The sequence below is a fragment of the Vidua macroura genome, chromosome 6 (genome assembly GCF_024509145.1).
Source record: "Vidua macroura isolate BioBank_ID:100142 chromosome 6, ASM2450914v1, whole genome shotgun sequence".
In the NCBI taxonomy this organism is placed as follows: Eukaryota; Metazoa; Chordata; class Aves; order Passeriformes; family Viduidae; genus Vidua; species Vidua macroura.
The window spans coordinates 37,745,890-37,766,948 of NC_071576.1; the positions used below are offsets into that span (position 1 = coordinate 37,745,890).

The 21,059-nt window shown below is 38.5% G+C and overlaps 1 protein-coding gene across 1 annotated transcript; it reads right to left on the reverse strand.

Moving 5' to 3' along the window:
* Positions 1–896: 896 nt before the first annotated feature.
* On the reverse strand, positions 897–21,030 carry CHP1 (calcineurin like EF-hand protein 1). Its single transcript, XM_053979348.1, has 7 exons — positions 20,777–21,030; positions 14,664–14,736; positions 7,576–7,656; positions 5,870–5,997; positions 4,902–4,963; positions 3,824–3,946; positions 897–2,519 (listed from the first exon to the last, which is right to left on the reverse strand). Exons 1-7 carry the CDS (start codon positions 20,841–20,843, stop codon positions 2,466–2,468), a joined length of 588 nt encoding a protein of 195 aa, XP_053835323.1. The 5' UTR covers positions 20,844–21,030; the 3' UTR covers positions 897–2,465.
* Positions 21,031–21,059: the final 29 nt, after the last annotated feature.

The window sequence follows — 21,059 nt, forward strand, 5'->3', positions numbered from 1 at the left end:
TAAAAATACTACTTTTGTGGAAATCTGCTTGTATCTGTACAGCTTAGTTAAATTTAACAAATTTAAGATCTCAGGTCTTTAAAACTCCTCTTACTGTCTACCACCTTTTAAACTGTATGTTATATATATATAGTTTTCATAATGTTTAATAAGATATTACTTACATGTGATTTATTCTGCTAATGGCAAACTTAGATTCTGATAGTTGAGAAACTTTTTTTTTTAATTGTAGGAAGGTTGACTGTTCTTTGATTGATTGTGTTATGGGTTGTTGTTTTTTTTTTTTTTTTGCAGTACATCTGTTATACCATTTGCGTTCACCTTCAAGCACATTAGAAAAATCTGTGACATCTGAGGTGGGAGCTTGTAGGAACATATGTCACAAACGAGCCCTGCTTGTCCTCTTCTGGAGCTCATGTTTTGCACTGGTTTCTGCCAGCAGAATAAAGGATTATCAATACTCTGACAACAAGCTCAGTTATAAGAAACTGATCTGTAAGACCTGCTAGCACCATTCTCACTGGTATTTAGCTTTTCCAGTAATTAAAGGATAGTTGGTTGCCCTACAGGAAGAGTTGGGGGATGGTTTAGTTTTGTTTTTTATTTATACAATGGAAGGTTTATTTATGGGTTGATAAATACAATATCCAGTCTCACTGGGACAATAAGGCACAACTGTAGGTTACAACTATAGTGTCAGAAGACAGCAACACCTACTTCTATGCAAATCACAAAGCCTACAAACCATTTTTACTTTTCATTAGCACTGTTACATTCCTATTTTACATGAGGCAGTTATAAAAGTATAATGTTTCTTTCTCATACAGAGTAGAGCTTTTTAATTTACATTTCTTTCTGGAACTGTGCTGCACTCTGCAAAACTATGAAGTGCAACATTTTACTTTTGAATTCCTTTATTTAAAACAAATCAAAAATCCTTCAGAGACTTGCACATTATCTTTCAATGAAAGTGATGATTGAATGAACTGAAAAAAAAAGGAAATGCACATTTAACAGTAGTTTTGAGACTGGAAAGTATTTATAAAAACATTAACCTATGACAGAGAAGCAGTTCTAACACCGATTCTTCTATAAACAAGCTCCCAGGATTTTTTGGTTTTATTGGAAGTATCTTCCAGATTGTGGAATGCTCCAGCTGAACTACATTTGTCAATCCAGCCACGGAAAATTGTTACTATTGAACCTTCAAGGATTCCGATCTCTTGAATTTATCAGCATTACATTAATAGTATTAATCATCTTACACTTGCAAAGAGATTTGTATACAAATACATTCTGAAATATCTGGGATAATATGATCTTTCCCAAACTGTATTCTTATGCCAGAGCTTTCTTAAATACAGCCACCAACCTCAACACAAATATAACAGACTAGGACTTTCATACTGGAAAATATAAATAATTACTCATTATGCAGACCACTATAATTGGAAAAAAACCCTATGGAATCAGTTTCACGATTTTGTGTTTCCTGACACTATTACCAGGGGGGCAGTTACAGAACTACAAATCCAGATTTTAGCATGACTGGTTTTCTTGCATTTTGTACTCTGGTAAACAAATTTAAACTTTCAGAAGCAAAACCACCCTGATGAAAAGAGGGATCTTAGACTTAAACAATCTGGAGAGGACACTTCATGGCCTACCAGCTATCAAGCCTGCAAGCTATGCAAAGGAAAGAAACAAGTTTCTGCCTCTGCTACTAGAACAGTTCAAGTGACATAGTGCAGATTTCCTATTCCTTTTGAGAATACCACAGCCTGTCCCCACTGTAGATTCTACTATTGTCCCTGTGAATTCATTCAACAAAGAACAAAATCTATTCACAGCACTTTAAAGTACTCTTAGCTATCATCATGCATTTATGTTAGTTGTACAGTGAAGCCATAGAAATTGAGAAGTTCTCAAGTAAAAGGCAGATTAAAAGCACTGAAGAAACAAGTTTGCATGTAAAGAGCCAAATGGGAAAGGGGCAAAAATATTTTTTTAAAAAAGGCAGCTGTAATGTGGCAAAAGTGAATAATTATCAATGCACCTAGTATTTGAGTAGATGCTTGTCTCTGAAATGTTTCAGAGGGCACTTCTGTGGCATGTTCCTGTTTTTCCATTCTCAGATTCAGAGCTCAGAAGAATCAGTTTGTACATTAAACAGTAGTGTTTAAGGAGAGACATTTTTACTGAAACAGTAGTGCAGAAGGAGACAAGAGAAAGGGCAAATAACCCAGGATGGACAGCATTTAAAAGCTCCTTTTCGAAGTTGTGTGGCAGCCATTTCCCTTTGTTCCTGTTGCACAGGAATGTTCACATTGGTAGAACAAATCAGGGAGGGGTTGGAGATGTATTGTATATGCACCAGTAGCAATGCTCTGGGGTATGGTGCTAAGGAGAAAATGAAGTTCTATTCATTACATAGTTGGAGTAGAAAGGAATAGGCTCTCCATCCATCAGTGAAGGAATCGAATGCTCATTTTCTGCTCTACATCCACCTTCTCCAAAACCTGCAATAAAATTGAGAAACAGCTACTTAAGTTACTGTACATCTCTCCTACAAGGTTTCTTATTCTAGTAGTAAGGAAATGGGCAGGAACATGGGATGTCTTCAATTCAGCATGCCAGTCCTTCATCTAGATGGAGACTACTGTTTCTCATTGTGGGCTAAGGTCGGTCCAAGGGAAGGAACTTAGCCATCAAAGCCACAAGAAGGCTGTCAATCAAAATGTAACTAATGTGGTTTCAGTCTGCCAACAGCACAGAAAGGCCTGGATTTCCAAAACTAGATTGTGTGGTAATGTCCAGCCAGGAAACACAAGGGAGAATGGAGTAGAGAAAGGGATGTGAGCAATCACTGAAGAGCAAAATCAAGACCAGAGCACCACTAATGTAGATCATTGTAAAGCTGGGGTGGCAAGTTCATTCATGAAATTGCTATTAACACTGAGTCATGAAGACATTACTCTGCTCCAGGCTGTTTCAAGCAGTAGACTTCAGTGCTCCAAGATGAGAGTAATTTATGTTTGAAGAGACCTGTGAAGTCTTTCAGTCCAATCCCTCAATTCCTACCTAAAGCAGGACCTGCTAAATCAGGTTGCTCAGGGCTTTGTCCTGGTTAAGCTTTAAATATCTCCAAGGAAGGAATTTCTACATCTTTCAGAAGCTATGACCATCCTCTTAGTAAGAGTTTTCCTTAGAGCAAACCATGTTTTCCCGTGTTGCAACTTGTTTCTGTTGCCTTTTGTCATCTCCAAGATAAGTCTACTTCCTCTTGTCAATAGTCTCCCATTAAGTAGCTGAAATTGTTCTGCTACAGGATAACTTTCTCCACTGATTATCTAAAATGGCTCCCTACTATTACCTATTTTGGACTATCAAAACATGTAATTCAAAGTACCAGAGCTAGGAACTTGAATACCAATATTAGTTGTGTTGCTGACAGATGAAATCTACACGTGAAAGCTGATCAGTGCTATTACAGCAGAATTAATCTGTTCTAACAGTGCTAGTCAGGTTACTTGTGCAGAAAGAAGCAGTTGCAAAACAAAAAGCGAGAGTTCTTCAGTATATTCAGGGCTGTAGCTTTATTTAAGAGTATAAAGAAACATGTGGACTAACTATTAGCACCCTGACCGTATTAAAAAAAACAAAACGTGACTAATAAAGGGATGAAAAAGCTAACAGAAGGCTTTGCTCAAATGCAAGCACAGCTATTTCAATTACTTCCTCTCTGTTCCCATTTGCATTTGTCTGAATGACTTGTTCATTACTGAGCAGCTTCATTAAGTCATTAAAAACATAGTTTACAAACCTTTACAAATTCTGCAAAAGAGATGGCACTATCTCCATCTTGATCAGCTTCCTGGATAGTCCTGTCAGCAATGCTGCCCAGCTGTTCATCAGAAATATTTACACCAACCATCATCCGTAATACCTGTAGCATAGAAAATAACCATCACTCACATAGGAACAGAAGTATTCTTAGTGCTTTCTTTTTATGTATACTGTCAAAATAACACCACACAAGATTTTCACTGAAGTAATTTCTAGCCAGACTTCTGTTGTCCTTTGTACATTAAGTCTTTCAGGAAATACAGGTATCTTTTGCAGCCACCACTGACAAAGAATCCTGCTTTTTCACTAGGCAGCAGGAAGAGGCAGAAGCAAGAGAAAACTTTTGGAACTAGGAATGAGTAATTTTGTCCAATGGTTCTTCTTTTTCCCCAGAAAACATACCAGCATTTGATTGAATATCTGCTGTTTGAGATATTTGCCTACAGGAATCTTGAAAGTACAGGGTCCAGTGACAACTGCCATTACCCTCCACATTCAGTAAAGCATTTTCTGAGCAGACAGAAGAGGGCAGTTCCAGTCAAAAGCAAACCTTCTTCTTACATCAGGAACCACAAATTGCCATGTGTACTTCCCAGGATTAGTAGCATGTAATTACTCCTAGCACAAGCCTAGTTTCATACATATGCAGAACTGATGAACTTTGATTACCTTTGCTGCAATTTCAAGAAGTTTTATTCTGTACAGAGGATGCACAGAGGATCAGGCAAACAACCTAATCCACCTCAGTGACTGTCCTTTTGAAATCCTTTTAGAAGCACCTTTAGAAAGTTACGGAAGGTAGTTCTTAAGGGGCTTAGTATACTTGTTGAATATTTAGGTGTCACTAGGATTTAGGGCAACAGGATCTGCCTAGCCTACCAAATAAGAATAAAGTCCCATACTATATCTAAAGCTTTAAGGCAGAGGTAAGCAAAGCCAGCACATTACTCCTGCAGTTCTTTTGAGAAAACGGTTCAACTCCCCTCTTCTAAGTGGGTATGAAGTCACAGAGAACATCATGATTGAGTCATTCAAAGCAGCCCTGTGCTATTTACCTGGAGAAGCTCATCCCTGGAAATTTTGTCATCTTTATCTAGATCGTATAATCGAAAAGCAACTACAGGGAAGAAAGAAAGAAAGAAAGAAAGAAGGAGCAGTTACATTCAAGTGCCATTATTTTCTTCATAACAATAGATTTATCTAAAAGAAAAACAACAAAACTAAGTACTTGTAAATTATTTTAAGAGAATTAGCTTAGAATTTTAATTCACCATAAAACTCATGCTCAGTTCCATCAAATCTTGTTACCACACACAGGAATAGCATTATTGCCAATAATGGAAAAATTTTATGTTCACAAGCACTCTGCTTGCAGGGTATTTCCTAAAAACCCCAAGTCATGGAAGAATAATTATCACTAAGATACATTTAGACCTTTAATTTCAGGGCCAACCATTTTTACATTATCATTCATTCTCTTTGACTATATTCTGGATGAGATACAACAGAAATTTTAAGAGCTCTGAGGACTGTTGCCAGCTTTGATTAGCAAGAAAGCATTCTGCTCATATACTGTAGGCAGACATCCAAATACTTAAGAAAGTACTCAGCTGAAGGCAGGGAAAAAAAGCAGAATTATATGGAAGAACTGGAGAAATAAGCATAAAAGCTCATTCATGTATGGGATGTGGCTTCTAAATCTGAAATAATTTTGAATACAAAATTATTTTGAAACATTTCTGTTATAAGACATTTTGCAAAGTGTATATATATTACTCAAGAGTCAACTAATTCCACCGAATTCTAATATAACAATGGCTCAATTGTTGACATCGTGAACAGATAAGGTTGCAAGTAAGCTTTTTAAAAAATCAGGCAGTAGGAGAGATCATTGCACAGGAAATAACTGTGCAGGAGATCCCAAGCCCCCTTCCTCCATTCCTAAGAGGGGAAAAAAAACCCAACCCAGCCAAAAAGAAGATGGAAAAATAATCGATCCTATAGGAAGGTTCATATTACTTACAGTGGAGCTTGTTACTTCTGCTGTTCAGTGGTTCTGGTCCATTCTGGTCTTTGCTCTTTTCATTATCTTCTATGGGTCGGAAATGGGCTAGTGTCCTCATGAATCCACGGAAATTCACCTGGTCCTCTCTGCGTAAGCATTTCAGCAGCTCAGTTTTTGGCATACCTTATACAAGCGCTTCATTTCAGTAAAGAACACTATTAATATCCAAAGCTCCAAGACCATGTGAACTCTTTCATTCCCACTGAATGGGAAGCTGTGAGAAATCTTACTGAGGACTCCCCTTCCCTGACCTGCAAAATCTGTTTAAGCTGAAGCCCTCACCCTTAACCCATGCATGAACTATGCTGCAGCTATGCCTGAATGTAGCAATGTATCTTGCTGATCTGGACCCCTCGATTGACTTGATACTAGTTTCAGCACTGTCAAGCACTGTACTGTTGGTTGACCTGACTGCAGTCACTGGGCCTGCTCTGCTTTTTGTGTTCAGGTGTGTGCCCTTCTTCAGCCAGTACATCACCCCTTCCAGCTTTGCTGTCACCTGTTGTAGAAGTCGGCGAACCCAATGGGAAGAATGATGATGTCTAACTCCAGTTCAGAAGGCTGAATGATTTCTTTGTTATAATTATGCTATAATACATTAATATACTATATAAAAGAGGATACTGAAAACTACATGTTACTTTCTCCAGTTATCATATCTAACTACTCACAACTCGTGACCCTGTTCGCCAGAGTCCAGACACAGGTGGATCCGATTGGCCACCAGACTCAAACAATTCTCACCAGAATCCAATTAAGCAATCACCTCAGGTAAACAATTCTCCAAGCACATTACACATGAGAAAAACAAGGAGCAGAAATAGAAATTGTTTCCTCTTTCTTTCTCTCTGTGTACCTCTATGAAAAATCCTAAGAGAGAGAGAAATGTGCTTGCCACAGTCACCCTTGGCCCCTGTCTGTGGGGCTGTCATTGCTCACTGCTCTCTGACAAAGAGTTCTCTAGTTTCTGTGGGAACCAGCCATGTAAGTAACTTCCCAGGATGCCTGCTTTCTATTCAGTAAACCCTGCCTCATTTTAGCTGACATTATGACTTGATTAGACAATCCAACCTTCATCAATCAGTAATAGCAACTGTGTTCAAGAGATTCCATAGAACAATCCAGAGATGTATAATGAAGAGAGACAATGCTGAAAATTTGATCATCTCTTTGGATTTGTGTTAGAAGTGTCATAAACTATGCCTTAAGTGTAATAAAAACCTAAACTCAAGCAACCAAAAAAGCCAATCTAATAATAATGGTACACTTACTATATAAGATACAATAGGACCAAATTATTAATTGCAATGTTACTTAACACAGAATAGTGTTGATACAAGTTTGCTTTAAGAACCGAAGTCTATACACAGCCTGGAATTTCTTCCAAAGTGTTCAGCAGTTTAGGAAGAAGAGTGGAAAACTGTGGCAGAAGCCTGAGTTTGCCAATAAATAAAGCACAAAAAAGTCTTGTAAAGTCGTAAAGTATTTCTCATAAAGAGAATTAAAATATGCTGAGGAAATTATGTACCCACACACACTGCATGGCAAGTTTGAAGTGTTCAATTATTAGTCAATTCAAATTCTGTGCTTTAATTATCAGCATTTCACTCCTATGAAAACTTCTGACAAACTTCTGTTCATAAATTCATTTTGTTGAAACTCACCCTTCTGGAAAGAAGGCGTTGATAATTCTGTCTCCAAGTGGATTGATGGCAAGCTCTGGAATCCGCTGGAAGTCTTCACGGCTAAGGAAAGCAAGAACACAACCAGTCAGCATAAAGTTGAAGTCAGAGAAGAAGTTGCTTAAAAAGAATTCACAGTAAAACATCAGTGGAATCCTATTTCTGCAGCAAGACATTTGGTGATTTTCAAAATGCAACTTTTAAAATCATGTTTTCTTTATGACTAATGGCACAAAATAAAGCAAAAGACAATGCCAAATCTATATTGCTTTACAAACTAGCAGTGCTCGTTTATCATGTTAACAACACTTCTCAGACACTAACATCATTTGTGCTAGAAACCTTACTGTAATGATGCCAAATAGTTTGCAATGTAAGAAAAGGAAAGCTTCTGAAGTTGTTTTGAAAGAAATTACTGCTCCAAGATGAAAATATTCATTGAGGTTTTTAAATAATTATTTTGGTACTTAATCATATGAATTGTCATGACTTTTCCAGACTGCCTCATTTCAGATTCTGGAAGAATACCATACTTCTCCAAGCATACTATAGGTTATTAGCATGTTCCGATACATTTTGTTTGTTTATGCAACAAATTTGTATCTTATTATAAACAGCAAATTTCAGATTATTTTAGCTTCAGCCAAGCAGTATTCCTATTTTAAACTGACAATTTTACACTTTTATGGGCACCTGTACACCAGATATAATTTCACCAGTACAGGCAAATACTCATTGCTCTCGCCAGCCATCCTCTTTTCTGGTCATGATTATATGTACACAACACAACATAAACACAGCTATGTCTACATTGTTATTCTTCTGATCTGAAAGACATCATGAGCTGTACTACATACACATTTTAGAACAGTATGACATGAACACAGGCTTCATTCTCCTATTAGAATTGCACTAGTATTTTTTCTTTCAACCTAACAGTCTGTCAGTGACAACAAAGTGGGTAATCTTGATGTGACCAAGGCAAACACACCAAATGTGTCTTAGTGAGTTGGTTTGTTTTTCCTTACAACAGAACACAGCAACTTACCAGTCAGTTCAAGATGTACTTCATAATCATCTAGATTTTAAATTGCAAACAACAAAGGAGTTAAGCTGTAAAAAATTCCCACCCTATTCCGTCAGGATGTGTAACTTGACGTTTCCTGCGCAATCTCCAGAAATACTAGCAGTTCCCTTCAAGTTAAATGCAGTCCCACTGGTTTTGAACTTGGGGTCAAAGTCTCAAACTTGATGACTGAATGTTTGCTACTTTTCAAAACTATGCTCACTAACTAAACTGGCAACAAGGTCTGACTCATGACATCATTAAACCAAAAAACTGGCTTACTAAAGTAAACACAACCAAATTTTGAGATTATTTAAATATAAAAGCCTTTTATAATGCTGTGATAATAAAAGGTAAAAAAGAAATTGGCTGACTTTATCACCAGTCTAGCTAGGGAAAGGCAGAGAAGCAAGATGTTCTAGTTTTAAATGTATTCTATAGCACTTTTTGCACCCAGTCACCACCACAGCACTGTTAAGAATCCTAATTACAGTGCATCTGTTAGAACATGGTTAAACTGTCTGACCTTCTAACAGAGTGACCTGACCATATTTTTAAGTTATCCCAACAAACTTCTGCTCTGACCAGGTACCATATTATTTTTAATAGGCAAAGTTAACATCTGTTTAGCATGATCAACTTGTTACCAGACCTGCTGCATTTTAAGCTATTGCTGAAGGGCAAAGTATGCATTAGTGATTTAAGCAGGAGATGCAGTGATGTGGAAAGCCTGTGTCCTAATAACAGTATTTTAACAGCAGAACTTCAATGTCAATGCTAACTTTATAACCTAAAAGCAGCAGCTGCCCTCTCTTCCATGTAGAGCAAAGTCCTAATGCTTCAGAATTTTTTACTTGCATATCATGACTTTTTAGTATTCAGCCCCGGTAGATATTTGGCATTTCAGCCTCCAGTGATTCTGTTTTCTAATAGGAGATTAACAATTAACCACAAATAATTCCCTGGTTTCAAATCTATTTGTCCTGTCATTATCAGGGCTGCAGTAGAGCACTTTTGCTTATTAAGAGCACATTACTGAGTGAGTGTTATAACTGAAATAGCTGCAACAGCCATAAAAGCAAATGAATGTGAGGTAAGTTATTCTCCACTTTATAAAGCTAAGCTTTCCTGCAGTCATTATGGACCAACTTCACCTGGCTGAAGCTGGCACTTAGATGAAATTTAATACCCTCTACTTCTTATGTGTTCACGGGCAACAAGGCTCTTCTAAGGTATCTTTACATGAACCTGGCTCTTGTGAAATCTTTTCTTAAATGCAACAGGCAAAGCAACCTTTAATTGTATGTGAACATTATGCAGGCCAACCATTTAATACATACACCAGTGTATTCACAATTGGATGTAATTTGCAGCAAAGAATTTCTAGATTCTAAGCAAGACAAGTGTTCCTAAACTGAGTATTCCCTCCAAGGCACAGAGCAGATCCCTACTGTAAAGGTGCATATCCCAAAGACTGCAAGAAGCCTACAAGACCCCTTTTTTCCTTCCATTTCTGGTTGTTCATTCTTCTGTTACTTCTAGATGTTAGCAAAACACCAGGGATGAGGAGGGATATCTAGAGCTGAGGGACAGTAAAATAATGGAAAGAAACCCCATATATATGCACATCAGAAGTGGTAGAGGAAAGATGCCCAGAGGATACAAATAGCAAGAAATTACTCGAAGAGGGTGTCATGGTTGGACACTGGCGCAATGCCAGCATCCCCATGAAAATGCACCTTTTCTAAATAATTGAAAGCAATAAGGTGTATCATGCAAGTTGGTCAAAAATACTTAAGAGCTTACTACTGAAGAGGTTCAATTTCTCCAAACCCTTGCTAACATCAGCTTTGTCATTCATTTGACCTTTTGATGATCTAATGAATGTGTTCCCCATAAAAATCTCCCTACCTTCCCCCTCTCCAATTAGATTTCTGTTGAATTCACAACTTGAGGCAGTTCAAAAACTTCAAAAAATCTAAGAGCACCACTGCTGACAAGGAGGTGCTGGAAGCCTAGAGAAGTTACAGGGAAAGAATACCAATATTCCCCCCCCTTCAGGATTGTGTCATCCATCTCATCTAACTCCATCCTTACACATGCTCTGCACAAATGTTAAAAGTTGCTTAACTATCACAGCACTAATTGGTTCATAAACATAAGGCCAAGGAGTATGCAAAAAGGTGATAATTAGATGAGCAATAAGGAAGAAAAAAGACAGCACGCATAAATTGTGGTTGAAGATGCAAGTATAGACTATTCTTGTACCCTGTCTTTTCCAATCCAAACCCATATCCTTCCTGTCTTTCCTATTTTAGCTAAAGCTAAAAATGCTTTGCATTTTCTTGAGCAAAAGTAAAGAATTCCACATTCAGAGAGCTAACTTTCATGTTTTGCAATCTTGCAGTACCCGTTTGAACTAATAAGAACAAGCCTGACATCTTTCCAGACCCAGATGGTTCAGTCAGCTGACAAAGACTGACAGATGGCCTGGCTGGCTCATGTTACCCTTCTCTCAGGATCAGAGGCTTTCTGAAGTTCTTCAGAAGACAGGTGTGAACAGCTTTCATAAACATGACATATGCATAAACAGCTCAATGTGTCTATCCTCCGTAGCTACCAGCTTTCAGAACATTCTTCCATGTTTACCAGGCTATACCAATTACTGTACAGAAAAAAAACACTTCTCAAGTGCTTAACCTGTCTTTGCCCCAGTGCCCAAGAAACTATTGTTAAGTGGGAGGTTCCATATAAAAGTTACATGCAAAGATTGCAGTTTACAAAAGTACCTCCTTTTATAGCTCTATACATGTCTGTCTAGAGCTACTTATTAGTAGATAAACTTTGGATCAAAGGTATTCTTGTGTGGTGTACACTACAGTACCCGCCCAACAGAGAGACTCACTAAGCAATCATATATTCACCCTGTTCATGCTATACTATTTCCTAATATTGGAAATCAGCAGGTAAGTAAGGAAACATGCACCCTTTTCCTCCTGAGCTATAGTTAGTATGTAGACAGAACAAGTATATTCCAGATTTCACAATTTAGATGTAGCTATGGACAACCAAAGGTATCAGACTTTTGTTCTGGCAACTCAGCATGTCACAATATTGAAATCAAAGGTGACAAAAGAATTTTCAAGAAGTTTTGTCCTGTCTTTTCCAACATGGTTTTGTTCAGATGGTAGAAGTCTGAGAGAACTTACTCATTTTGTTTAGAAGAAGTGAAGCTAAGGAAAAATATAAAATTTTTCTACACTTTTAAAGAAACCTGAAGGTAAACTTGACATTTTTACCTTTACATGTAAAAACGGCTATAGTCGCTTAGAGAATAAATATGTGAGAGGGAAAAAAAGGAAGTAAAAACCAAAAACTTTTTGAAGACCAAGCTTTGTCTTTATCAATAACCATCTCTAATATGTCATCTATGTAACTCTTTAAAAACAAAGTGCCTTGAAATTACACATAGGTACACTGGATAGAAACATCTGGCTATGAAAGATTTCTGCTTTTGATTACAGTTCCAGAACTAACAGGATTAATCATCATCTGCCAGATTTTCTGTACAAAGCGCTCCTTACTTTGCCCTTCTTCAGAAGGGTGATACACATTTAAAGATTTATTTCATGCCATAAAGAATTGACTGACATTTCTTTTCCTAATCATGGTCACATGAGTGATTTTGTCATGTTTGATTTGTAAGTCAAAGGTGTAAGTCATCCTTACGGAAACAATAAATCTTGCTCACAGGAAACAAACAGAAGACATACCCTCTAAACTGTTTGGTGGTAGTAAGCAAGTGATAACTACTTCTTACTTGTCTTAAAGCAGCAAGTTCTCTTTGATCTGTATCTCAGAAACCAACATCTATGACCTTCCAAGCTGTAGTTCTTGATCTCTCAATCTATTTTTCAGGAAGTAGTTTTCCATTACTTAAATTTAATAGTGTCTGCATTTCGTGGGTAGCAGAACAAGTTTAAAAAATTGAATGCCACTCTTAAGTCAGACATGTTTGAGAGTGGGCTATGCTTAGGGGCCAAGACTGCAAGTTAAGGGATCATAATATGCACAGTTGTTGGGATTTCCCAAACAACCTCCACTTCCTTTCCTAAGTACCACATGATTATCAACAATGGAAGTCTACCTCTTCCTGATGCATAATACTGTGAAACTAAGCATTGTGCAACAGACATTCATAGCATATTTAATCAATTACTCCTCTTACATAAACTGAGTACAATCACTTTGACATTTATACAAACCTTATGGATTCAGTAAGTGAATTTAGTGTTGAAGGAGAACATGGAAGAGTTGAAGAAGAGCAGCACATCCTAGGTTCAAATTGTGCTAGACTAATCCAGTAGCCATCACCTTTATTCATCTATGAATATTAAACTCACATATAAAGTTTGAAAAGGCTGTAAATGTTCTTTTCCAAAACATAAGGAGTATCAACCTTATCCACAATCTCATCAGTTGATCACTACATCAGAATTGCCAATGCTACAATTAATATAATGCATTGGTTTTAGTGTCATAGTGGGCTTTTGGAAGTTCCTGCATACCCCATCCCAAGATAATTCTTTACATGCACAATCCATTTCGTCATCCCTTCAGCTATGCAAGTCTAGAAATTTACAGTACAGCCATAGTCCAAATCAATGGAGTCAATCAGCTTCAAAACCTACACAAGGCAAATAGGGAGGGAGAGTATTTTTAAGCCAAAATAATCACTCTGTAGTCCTGTTTACCATACAATTCCACATCCAATTACTTAAATGCTGAGAAGTCAGCAATTTGTGGCACTGAAGGAACTGCGCATTTCCTACAGGAAACTGCAGTTAAGTACTGCCAAAGACCATGTATCTTACACTTGCCACTTTGATCTTTTAAGAGGTGATTCCAGCATTACAGTTAGGTTGGTTTATAGGCAGGCCTATAGCTTTTCTGGGTTTATAGTGCATCCTGCAGTCATATTTTACAAGATCACATACAAAACTGCAGGTGGTACATGAATCACTGAATTTGACTGGCATAGAGCTGCTATGAAAGAAGTTAACTCTGTAAGAGCCAGATCATGTTATGCTACAACAATGTCCCTTTCCCCTTCCTGCTCTCGCCTGCATTCTTCTCCAGCTTTCCTGTGCACTGTGGCTATATGGTGAATGGGAAACAAAATCCATGAGAGCAGGGAAGGCTACAGAATGACAGCAGGCAGAGATATATTTTAACAGGCCATCATCTCACCACAATTTACCTTTTGGTTGAGAATACTCTTTTCAGCAGACTTGGTCCATCAAAATGAAAAATATTTTGCAGATAAAGTTAAAGACTCATCTTTATTTAATTGACTAAGCTGTAAGAAACTATTTACTTCCGTAGCTTTTGAATTGAATGTAGATAGGAAACAAACACTAAAGATCTTAGAATGTCCTGCACTACCACTTTAAATAACAGAATGTTTGTTTAGTCACAATGACTTGGTTCCAGCCCTTTTTTTATTTTTGAGCATACTAATAGATATGGGTGTCCAACAAGAGGTGCAAAGTTAAATACAGTAAATGCATTGCAGATCCAAGAAGTGTTTAAAGACACTGGATATCAGAAACAAGTAAGTATAGATTTTTTTTCTTATGAAAGCCAGGATAAAGATGACACAGCAGAACCATTCTCATATTAAACAGTAGAAGCAATATTTAAAGAAAGGTAAGAAATACCAATCTAGAAGTGTTGTTTCACAATTCTGAACATTTTTTAAGACTGTGAATACCAAATCTGAACTTTCTCCTATTAACTACTACAAACCTTCAACACTACAGTAAAGACAGTTGGTACTTAGAGCACCTCAGCTCAACAATTAAACCTTTCATTTAGACAGTAGGTATGAAAGAACTTGTTACAATAGCCTCAGTGATTTACCAATGAGAAAAACACACAGACATCCTGCAACAGCAAGCCACCAATACAGATGTGCCAATGCAAGTACAGCTGAATTACCCACCTAAGAGTGCCATTTTCTCCTTTGTCCAGGCTGGTGAAACGACTGTACAGACGGGTGATTTGACTGTGGGAGACTGAAGAAGAAAAGAAAGAAGATGACAAATTAGCATGTCAATGATTCCTCATAGGAGAAGACCTCATTACACTGAACTGCACTGTTGCCAGAAGCTGTATTCAAAAAAGAGTTCACATAGAACCGGTTACACTGAATGCACACGACAAGGAGCATTTAGGGACTTTGTGAGCTATAAATGACAGCTTAATATTCAAGAATCTATAAATTAGCTCATTCTTCAAAAATTTAACTCTGTTTTCTACCCATTTCTATTTTTCATCTTTAACAATTTTTCATTATCTGATTCAGTACATGTCAATTAAAAAGAAAAAATATTTGATTCACAGTTCCACTTTATTTCCTTTAATTCCTTTACAGCTAGAAATAATGTGGACACAGCCTACACTGATGACCTCTATATCACTCATGACACTAAAGACCCCTGCTATAGTATCTTTCCTTCTCTTTTGCTTATCTCTACTCCCATTGTCTTTTTTCCACCCAAAGACAGAAAGTGAACTCAATTTTTCTGCATCTGGAAAGTGCTCAGAGAGGCTTAAATTTTTAATTTACTTTTCTTCCTTTACAGGACTGCTGAAATCTGAACATTCTGGGGTTCATAGAATAAGAGAATAACCTGACTTGGAAGGGACCCAGAAGGACCATTGGAGTCCAGCTCCTGGCCCTGCACAGCACCATCCCCAAGAATTTCACCATGTGCCTGAGAGCATTGTCCAAACATTTCATGAACTCTGTCAGGCTGGTGCTGTATCCACTTCCCTGGGGAGCCTGTTCAAGTGCCCATTCACTCTCTGGGTGAAGAACCTTGTCCTTATGTCCAACCTAAACCTTCCCTGTCACAGCTTCATGCTTTTCCCTCAGGTCCTATTACTGCTCACCAGAGAGTAGAGATGAGGAAGGCTTTGTTCCAGAACTTGGAACCAAAGATAGATTTATTATTAAATTCAATAGTATTTTTTAGATCCTGCATTAAACTAGCAATACTTTGGTGCCCAACCCTCTGTTAAGATCTCTCTGCCTTCGAGGGAGTCAACAGCTCCTCCCAGTTTAGTGACACTGGCAAACTCACATAGTATGCCTTTGAGTCCTGCATCCAAGTTGTTTACAAAGATGTTAATGAGAACTGTCCCTGAAATGGGGCCCTGCAGAACCCTCTTAGTGACTGGTCACTCGCCTGATGTTACCCCTTTCACTGTAACCCTTTGCGCCCAACCCAGGAGCCAATTGCTCTAGGACATGGAATTACAAATTTAAAAGCCTATTTGTAAAGAAATTTGAGAAGGAGTTGGGATACAAAGCAAGCAGAAAGTTATTGCAGACTTTAAATCTGCAGTTTGAAACATTAATTACAAAGGCAATATTAAGTTCAGCATAACTGTGTCAACATTACCAAGGTACTAGACAACCCAAGATATTAGACAACTAATCTTTAGTCTGTGATGTGAGTGGGATAAAGCTATATAGAATAGCAATTCCTTTAACACTGAAAGAACACTTGTCCTGGTTTCAGCTGGGACAAAGTTAATTTTCTTCTTAGTAACTGGTACAGTGCTGTGGTTTTTAGATTTCATAGGAGAATAACGATGACAACACACTGTTGTTTTGGCTGTTGCTAAGTCATGCTTACCCTAAGCCAAGGGCTTCTCAGTTTCCCAGGCTCTGCCAGTGAGGAGGAGCACAAAAAGCTGAGAGAGAGCACAGCCAGAACAGCTGATCTGAACTGGCCAAAAGGATGTTCTGTACCACAGAACATCATGTCCGGTGTATACAATTCTGGAAGGAATTGGCCAGGAGGGGCCAATCGCAGTTTGGGGACAAGCTGGGCACTGGTCAACAGGAGGTGAGCAGTTGTACTGTGCTTCACTTGTCTTTCTTGGGTTTTATTTCTCTTTCATTACAATTAGTATTATCACTGTTATTACTAACATTTTTTAAATTATTATTATATTTTACTTGATTTCAATTATTAAGCTTCTTAACCCATGGGTTTTACCTCCCCTCTCCCCCAGCTTTTCACCCCACCTTGAAAGGGAGTAAGCAAGCATCTGTGTGGTGATTAGTTGTCAGCTGAGGTTAAACCACAAGGCCCTACAGGATATCTTGGCTTTTCAGTCTCTTCGGATGAAGTTAATAAATACATGAAATAAGACTGAATTGAATGTTAATGTTTACTAAGTAAAGGTGTGATTGTCTACAATGTTCAACTAGGACTTACTGTAATTTTCAGATTTAGTAGTTTAAAAAGCCTTCACCAGGACATGCACAATGCTTCTCTTACTTAAACGTATTTGGGAAGAAGTTGCACAGTAGTGGTTTGATCTGTGACAAGTGAGGCAAATTTCTTTTTTCAGGTTTGTTCTTTCTTTCTCAAGGCTATTTGTTTAGGTTCAACAGTTCCCTCCTTTAGCATGACCTGCCAGCAGCTGGGTTTTCAAACACTCTCCCTCTCCCCAGCCTTTTTGTCTCCTCAACAACTTGCATTCTTTGCATAGGATTGGACAATTTGCTCAGTTTCACCTAAGGCAACTTCTCTACAATCAGACTGGGCAGCTTGCTCACTTTGAAGTTAAACAACACACACAGAGAAAACAAGTACCAATACCCTAAAGACTTCAACCTTCTGCATTTCTGATGTAATGTTTTAGATACCATAACAACAACTGATGGTGAAAAAAAGAAGGATGAAGTTAGATCTCCTATTAGAAGCCCCATACTCCCACTCCTCCCTGTAAACAAAGAAGGTGATGAGAATTCTACTCAGCTACCATTCCCAGATGTCAGCATCTACATTTTTGGAACATCTCTGTAACAGCTAGTATGTGAGAAATAGTACGTAGCTGTTGACAGGAGAAGTGATATTTTCATTAACGTCACACTAGACAAAAAGCATATCATAGCTCTGTAAAAAAGGAGGATGATTCAGGTTCACCACTGTCTTTTGTTGTAATTTCCTTTTGGCTCTCATACCTCACAAAAGCTGTGTCACTGGACATTTTTCAGTGCATTTGTAAGCAAAAATAAAGATTCTCCTGAATACCTAGGAGAATTAAGATCTGCAATATATGACTGCTTCTTGAAAATCTAAGGTTAAGGCTTAAAATTAGCTGAAACACCATTTTATCTATACTGCTACCCCACTAAGATTCTCCTAAAAATTTTGGGTCAAGACCTCTAAATTAAGAGTTGCTCTCTCTATTTTACTTATGTTAAATCACTGTAAAGTTTTTAGCAATTAGACATTCTTTTCTACATCAGTAGCATAAACTCCTATAAATATATTTATATACTTAGAAAAATATATAAATATCCATTAGAAAAATCTATTATCTGCCACTAAACAAACATTTTTTTTCTTCTAAATTAAGGTATAAGCATTAATTTATTCTTAATCCTTAGGTAGAGTGCTTCAAAGCATGGAAACAAAAGGTGTGAACCAAATAGTTTGAATACTGTTACATTCCAACAGCTTTCCAAAAACTTGCAACAGAATGCAGACAAGCAACATCTTGGGCCTCTCATCATTTTTTTATAGTTGTTACTGAAATATCAAAGCAATTAGGATGACTTCAAGGTGTTTTCATGCTCAAATTTCAAAATGTTTATATGCAAAGCAAATGATTTCCAGACAACATCATGTGAGATTTAGGACTGTCAACTTCAGGCTTCGCACCTGCTGCTGAGAACCTCATGCATTACCTTTGCACATGTCTCTGAACTTACGCTACAAAGTGCTGTTCACTAAAAAAAAACCAGAATTTTAATCCAAGCAAATTTCATTCAAGAGATTGTGTTATTGCATAGCTTTTGAAAGACTATGCTTCTAGGGCCCTAAAAGACATGTTCTTTATGCCTGTTCTGCTGAAGAACATTAACATACAGTTTCTCACTCATGTCAGTATCATTAGCTATTCAGTTTTGTGCTATATGAAACTGAGCAGAAGTTATACAATTCCACATTTGAACTCAATCAAATTGGTTAAGTGTTCTACTCAGTGCTTCACACCTACCCCAGATGAACTGTGGAAAACACAAATCACAGTAAAGGCCAAGAAGGAATCCTTGGGAGCACTTATCAGACCACCAGTTCAAGATGGACTTGTAATGCTGACAGATTTTTTTATGTCTACAAAGTCCCTTTCTCAAACTCTTCAGTAGCTAAAGTACCATCAACATCAAGTTTCCAACAGACCACAGAAGTCTATTCAGTAACACTACCTTAGCATTCTGCCTGTGAACTTTGATCTAGATAACCAGTGTTTGTTTGGGATTTTTCACCACCTTGTATAAATATTTTCACCTATATGAAGTGTATAACAGTGCTAACAGCTTGGTGGAATTTTCCATCTACCTAGAGAAGCATAAAAAGCAGAGAAAAATCACTTTCCTAAACTGCAGTTACAGACTGGGGAGAAGAAGAAAATTATTTATAAAGTCAATGAGACACACTGTGATGACTTACAAGCAAGCATGAGTCAGAGATTAGCAATGGTTGGTTAACAAAGCAGTATTAATTATAAAATTTACTATAAAAACACGGGAAAATGAACAAACATCAGGTCACAAAGCTGAAACCCACCAGTCATAACTCTGATGATACAAGAAAAGCATTTAGAGGCTAACTAGAGTCAAGTAGATTTATTACATACAATGCCTATATAGCCATCTTAATGGTATTTATTTAACTATCACATAAGTAAACTTTAAGGAATAAAACACCACAGACAATAAATCAAGTAGCACCATGAGGAAAAATGTAAAACCTTCTGGAAAAATATTCCAGATTTGGGTTTTGGATTTTGAAGCATCTTTACAAATGAGAGGAGGCTACCTTTACTCCATGATCTTTGTGATTAAAAATAAAAAAGCAATAGAAAGTTATTGCTGGATAAACAGACTTTGACATTTCTACTTGTTTAACACCGCATTTCATGACAGATGGAAAAAGGGTCATGGAAACTATGTTAACTCACTCAGCCTGCCACTACACTAGTTCCAGTGCCGTCTTAATCTTCTTCTACTCCTTTGCTGTAGCCACTCATTTTCCTGACACAAATAAAATAACACTTAAGAAGAATATATGATACCATTTATATTGGAAAGAAAACTGAAGAAAGCATTTTCAAATAGAAAGAACAGATCAGAACATATATTCAGAAGAAAAATTGTCAGCTGGGCACAGCATGTTAACCTGAGAAGTTTCCTGGGGAAGCAAACAACAAAGTGGTACCTATGATGTGATGACCTCTGCTCCCCAGATAGTTAGGAAGGCATCCTCCATTTATTATCATTTAGTGGAACTAAATCATTTATTATCATTTGCTGGAACTCTTAGGCAATCATTCTATCAGGCAAATTAACAGCACTGGAGTTTCACCTTCTCTAAGGTACTTTATGCAGAACAACTCGATCAAATACTGTAGGGTAAAGTATCTAAATATTAGAGTCCAGCTTAAATTATGCTCTCCCAGTTGCTGACTAATACAGGAATTTTCACTTCTTTTTAGTTAATAACACTTATCTCTCGTGAGTTACATTACTTCCTTTATGGTTTAAATGCCACACAGCATTCATTCCGAATACCCTTACGGCAACTTTAGCACTAGCCCATGAAACAAATAACACTTGGGGAAAAAAATTACTATCCAACGACAGTTTTTTTGGGTTAAAAACTGAGAGAAACTCCAGCACCAGACATGGAGACAGACAACTCTTCAAAACCCAAGGAGTTCCCTCTGACCGAATACAATACTGCACACAATAAGAGCACTGTTTCCCTTCTATCCCACTGGGATCTCGCTGCTGCTACCGGCAGCGGTGGGGGGGAACCGAGAGGCGCTTCCCAGGTTTCCGCGGGCCTGCCAGACATGCCCGGCCCCGGGGGCTGCGGCTGGCCGGGACCGGGCACTGCCCCGACGCGAACGCCGCGGCCGCGCGGGGCAGGCCCTGCCCGGCCCGAGGGACGGCGAGCGGCCCCGCTCCGGCCGCCGATCCCGCGGTACTTCCCGCCCCGCCCCGCCGCACTCAGGCCCCGCACTCACAGCCCGTCTCCTTCTTGATCTCCTCGATCTCCTCGTCCCGCAGCAGAGTGGACGCCCGGGAACCCATCGCCGCGGCTGGGCCCGAGGGGAAGGGAAAGGAGGGGCCGGGGGAAGAGTTACGCAGCCGAACAGCAGCGACGGCGGTGCCACAGCCGCCCCGGCACAGGCCCGACCGCGGCTGCCCCGCTGCTCTGAGGCGGAAGGCGACCGCGCACCGACTGCCGCGGCCCCGCCCGCCGCCTCCGCCCGGCCCGGCCCGGCCCGGCCCCGCCCGCCTCCGCCC

Coding starts and splice junctions, on each gene's coding strand:
- CHP1 (XM_053979348.1), bottom strand. CDS start 20,843: ATGGGTTCCCGGGCGTCCACTCTGCTGCGGGACGAGGAGATCGAGGAG. Junction 14,737..20,776: donor GATCAAGAAGGAGACGGGCT/GTGAGTGCGGGG, acceptor TTTCTTCTTCAG/TCTCCCACAGTCAAATCACC. Junction 5,998..7,575: donor AACGCCTTCTTTCCAGAAGG/GTGAGTTTCAAC, acceptor ATGCTTACGCAG/AGAGGACCAGGTGAATTTCC.